The sequence below is a fragment of the Argopecten irradians genome, chromosome 15, assembly GCF_041381155.1.
Source record: "Argopecten irradians isolate NY chromosome 15, Ai_NY, whole genome shotgun sequence".
Lineage (NCBI taxonomy): Eukaryota > Metazoa > Mollusca > Bivalvia > Pectinida > Pectinidae > Argopecten > Argopecten irradians.
Window position 1 is genome coordinate 13,259,634 of NC_091148.1, and position 6,000 is coordinate 13,265,633.

At 44.8% G+C, this 6,000-nt stretch overlaps 1 protein-coding gene across 1 annotated transcript in view; it reads left to right on the forward strand.

The window, feature by feature from the left end:
• Window positions 1-6,000, forward strand: part of LOC138309073 (MAM and LDL-receptor class A domain-containing protein 1-like) — a 48,862-nt gene that overhangs the window by 38,064 nt on the left and 4,798 nt on the right. The window contains exons 37-39 of the mRNA XM_069250205.1: window positions 97-188; window positions 636-768; window positions 2,589-2,764. Of these exons, the coding sequence (XP_069106306.1) occupies window positions 97-188; window positions 636-768; window positions 2,589-2,764 (401 nt within the window). The remainder of the gene's footprint in view (window positions 1-96; window positions 189-635; window positions 769-2,588; window positions 2,765-6,000) is intronic.

Sequence of the window (6,000 nt, forward strand, 5' to 3'; positions counted from 1 at the left end):
AAATGACTATTCCACACCTGTTTTGCTCATGAAAAGACAACATGACTGAATATCTAATATATAAGTATACAATTTAATGGGGTTTTTTCTCCGCAGCTGTTACATTCATGGCTTGCACGCTTGATGAGGGATCGGACTGCTTTTTGAAACAGGATAAAACAGACGATTTTGATTGGAGTATAACTTCGGTAAGTTTATACCATACTGCGATATGTTAGTTAGTTGGAGCATAACTTCGGTACGTTTGTACCATTATGCGAGATGTCGTTCTTGTACATACTGTGATGCGCTATTTTGATTGGATCATAACTTGGTACGTTTGTACCATACTGCGATATGTAAATTATTTTGATTGGAGCATAACTTCGGTACGTTTGTACCATACTGCGATATGCTGTTTTTATTGGAGCATAATTTTATTAATTAATAAATATCAATCTGAAAACAGATCATTAGAAATCAACACAATTGCAACAGTCTGACCACTAGTTAGTGGTTTTTCTCCACATGCTCCGACTTTCATCCACCATCTAAGCCTTGCACGTCCATAAATGACTATGACTGTCAAAAGAATGTTAAAGTAATCAAATCGAACCAAACTGAAATGCATAAATGTTGTTCCATGCCTTCTGTAGGGACCAACGCCAACACCAAACACGGGACCAACTGCGGCTTTTATCGGAAGTAGATACGCCTTCATTGAGGCTTCTTCACCCCGAGTTAGTGGCGATATAGCTAGACTAACAACGGAGGCAATCTGTATGACACGTAAGTAGACAAAACTACGATCAAACCTGTCTCAGTGACCACCTCTGTATAAAGACCAACGGCTTAACACAGCACGCGAGAATATTTTACAGTTAACCTGCCTTAGAGACCATCTCTGTATAAAGACCAACTACTTAATACAGCAAGCGAAAATATGTATGTACAGTCAAACCTGCCTTAGAGACCACCTCTGTATAAAGACCAACTTCTTAACACAGCAAGCGAAAATATATATATGTACAGTCAAACCTGCCTTAGAGACCACCTCTGTATAAAGACCAACGTTTTATTACAGCAAGCGAAAATATATATGTACAGTCAAACCTGCCTTAGAGACCACCTCTGTATAAAGACCAACTGCTTAATACAGCAAGCGAAAATATATATGTACAGTCAAACCTGCCTTAGAGACCACCTCTGTATAAAGACCAACTGCTTAATACAGCAAGCGAAAATATATATCTACAGTCAAACCTGCCCTAGAAACCACCTCTGTATAAAGACCAACGTTTTATTACAGCAAGCGAAAATATGTATGTACAGTCAAACCTGCCTTAGAGACCACTTCTGTATAAAGACCAACGGCTTTATACAGCAAGCGAAAATATATATGTATAAAAAAACCACCTCTGTATAAAGACCAGCTAGTTACGAAAACCACTTTATATTCGCGTTATAAATTAGATTGTAAAACGTCATATGAAAATGAGCATTAATCTGGGCCCAGTTCTATGAACATTCCTTAAATTTAAGGAATCCATTTAATTAAAATTCTTCTTAGGAAAGTCTTACAGATTTTAAGGAAGGCTCCTTAACTTCGGTACTCTTTCCTACGGGGAATTTGAAGTTAAGGAATTTCTTAAAGTTGCGGAGTGTTAGTAAAACTGGGCCCTGTATAGTCCAATTGGACTTTATATATCATATTTGACCTAGAGCCCGTACATTATGCGTGCTGAACTGTCTCAACCTTTGTTATAATTAGATATTCATGTGTAAGAATAATGTAAACTTATTTACTTTGCGATTTCATATATATTTTTCTTTCCTTTTTTTCTGTTTTAAATTGATTTTATTACACAGGCCATCAGATGTTCATCCATCTTAGACCATGCAGCCGCTATTAGGAGTCTCTGTCGCTCCTTTCACTCGAATCTTTTCATTTCACTACAATTTTGCTTCAGTCGTTCTCCAAACACATTCATACAAATATAAACTTTTCATTTTATTAAAATAGGTTCTTTTGCATACATACTATAACAGTACAAAATATCAGTTGGTCTTATCTTTGTTTATTTATATAAAAAAAATTCAAAATCATTTCTGAATCGATTTTGCTTTTTCATTGGACGACTTATTCATGACGATTTAACTTCGCGATCTTACCGTTTATGATTATAAGGGCTTTTCACCAAATGCTGAAAAGACCTAATGTTTTACTTTTCTAGTGTTTAAAACATTCTGAGCGGCGATGTATTTTCGCGTTTTCATATCGCGCACGGAATAAGCGAAAGTTAATCGCAAACACTAAGAGGTTTGTTTACACTTCATATCAATAAGCTATTTAAATATACTGCTATAATGCTATCCTGCCGCGGTGCAAGAGTTTAAAGATATCCCGACATATTACCTCAAGACCTCAACCTATAGGTAGTTGGTTCGAATTCCATGTGGGGCAGTAGCCAGGTACTGACCTCTAGTCGGTGTGTCTTCTCCTGGTACATCGGTTTTACTGAACCAACAAAGCTGGCATGACCTTAAATGACCGTTGTTATTAATAGAATGTTAGATATACAAAACCAAAAAGTTAGCCTGTGTTCTAGGTGGGGAACGCTGCCTCAGCTTTGGACTACATATGCACGGATCTGACATGGGGCGACTTCGTGTCCTCAGTGGAAACAGGACTGGCTTTAAAAGACCCCGTCTGACGGTGGATGGTGACCAGGGAGATAAATGGAAACAGGTATCAGTCACTATCCCAGCTGCTAATGATGTAGTGGTAAGTATGCCCCAAATCTCAACCACCACCACTAAACACACCAACGTCATTACCTCCACTACCACCACCATTACCACCATCACCACCATTACCTCACCACCACCACCATTATCACCACCACCACCATTATCACCACCACCACCACCATTATCACCACCACCACCATTATCACCACCACCACCACCATTATCACCACCACCACCATTATCACCACCACCACCATTATCACCACCACCATTATCACCACCACCACCATTTATCACCACCACCACCATTATCCACCACCACCTCACCACCATTATCACCACCACCACCCATTATCACCAATCACCACCACCAAACATCACACACACCACATTATCACCACCACCACCACACCATTATCCATCCATCACCACCACATTATCACCACATCACCACCTACCATTCATCCCACCACCATTATCACCACCACCACCCATTATCACCACCACCACCATTATCACCACCACACCACCATTATCACACACCACCATTATCACCCACCACCATTATCACACACCACCCACCATTATCACCACCACCACCACCATTATCACCCACCACCACCATTTATCACCACCACCACCACCATACCACCACCACTCACCACCCATCATTATCACCAACACACCATCACACCACCACCATCACCACCCACCACCATTATCACCACCCACCACCATTATCACCACCACCACCATTATCACCACCACCACCATTATCACCACCACCACCATTATCACCACCACCACCATCACCAACCACCACCATTATCACCACCACCACCATTACACTCACCACCACCATTATCACCACCACCACCATTATCACCACCACCACCACACACCACCACCATTATCACCACCATTATCACCACCACCACCATCATTACCACCACCACCACCATCATCACCACCACCACCATTATCACCACCACCACAATTATCACCACCACCACCACCACAGGCATTACCACCACCACCATCATCCAACCACCACCACCACCATTATCACTACACCACCACCATTTATCACCACCACCACCATTATCACCACCACCACCATTATCACCACCACCACCATTATCACCACCACCACCACCACCATTATCACCACCACCACCATTATCACCACCACCACCATATCACCACCACACAACCATTATCACCACGCACCATCTATCACCACCACCACCATACCACCACCATTATCACCACCACCACCATTATCACCACCACCACCATTATCACCCACCACCACCATTATCACCACCACCATTATCACCACCACAACCACCATTACCACCACCCACCATTATCACCACCACCACATTATTACCACCACCACCACCATCATCACCACCACCACCATTATCACACCACCACCACCATTATCACCACCACCCACCACCACCATTATCACCACCACCACCAATCATCACCACCACCACCACCACCAATCATTATCACCACCACCATTATCAACCACCACCCATTATCACACCACCATTATTATCACCACCACCACCATCACCACCACCACACATTATCACCACCACCACCACCATTATCACCACCACCACCATTATCACCACCCACCACCATTATCACCACCACCACCATTATCACCACCACCACACCATCATTACCACCATCATCACCACCCACCACCATTATCACCACCACCCACCACCATTATCACCACCACCACCAACCATTATCATCACCACCACCCATCATCACCACCACCACCACCACACCACCACCATCCACCACCAACCACCATCATCACCACACCACCACCATTATCACCACACCACCACCACCATTATCACCACCACCACCATTATCACCACCACCACCACCACCATCACCACCACCACCACCACCATTATCACCACCACCACCATTATCACCACCACCACCATTATCACCACCACCACCATTATCACCACCACCACCATTATTATCACCACCACCACCATTATCACCACCACCATTATCACCACCACCACCATTATCACCACCACCATTATCACCACCACCACCATTATCACCACCACCACCATTATCACCACCACCACCACCATTATCACCACCACCACCACCATTATCACCATCATCAACCACCACCACCATTTTATCACCACCATCACCATTATCACCACCACCATTATCACACCACCACCAAACCATCATCACCACCACCACCACCATCCAACCACCACCATTATCACCACCACCACCATTATCACCACCACCACCACCATTATCACCACCACCATTATCACCACCACCACCATTATCACCACCACCATTATCACCACCACCATTATCACCACCACCAACATTATCACCACCACCATTATCACCACCACCACCACCATTATCACCACCACCACCATTATCACCACCACCACCATTATCACCACCACCAACATTATCACCACCACCACCATTATCACCACCACCACCATTATCACCACCACCACCACACCACCACCACCACCATTATCACACCACCACCACCATTATCACACCCACCACCATTATCACCACCACCACCATTATCACCACCACCACCATTATCCACCATCACCACCACCACCATTATCACCACCACCCACCACCACACCACCATCACCACCACCACCACACATTATCACCACCACCACCATTATCACCACCACCACCATTATCACCACCACCACCATTATCACCACCACCACCATTATCACCACCAACACCACCATTACCACCACCACCACCATTATCACCACCACCACACCATCACCACCACCACCATTATCACCACACCACCATTATCACCACCACCACCATTACACCACCACCACCATTATCACCACCACCACCATTATCAACCACCACACCACCACCACCACCACCATTATCACCACCACCACCACATCACCACCACCACCATTATCACCACCACCACCACATCACCACCACCACCATCACCACCACCACCATTACCACCACCACCACCATCATCACCACCACCATTATCACCACACACCACCATTATCACCACCACCACCATTATCACCACCACATTTCACCACCACCATTCATCACCACCACCACCACCATTATCACCCACCACCACCATTATCACCACCACCACCACCATTATCACCACCACCACCCATTATCACCACCACCACCACCATCACCACCACCATTATCACCAAC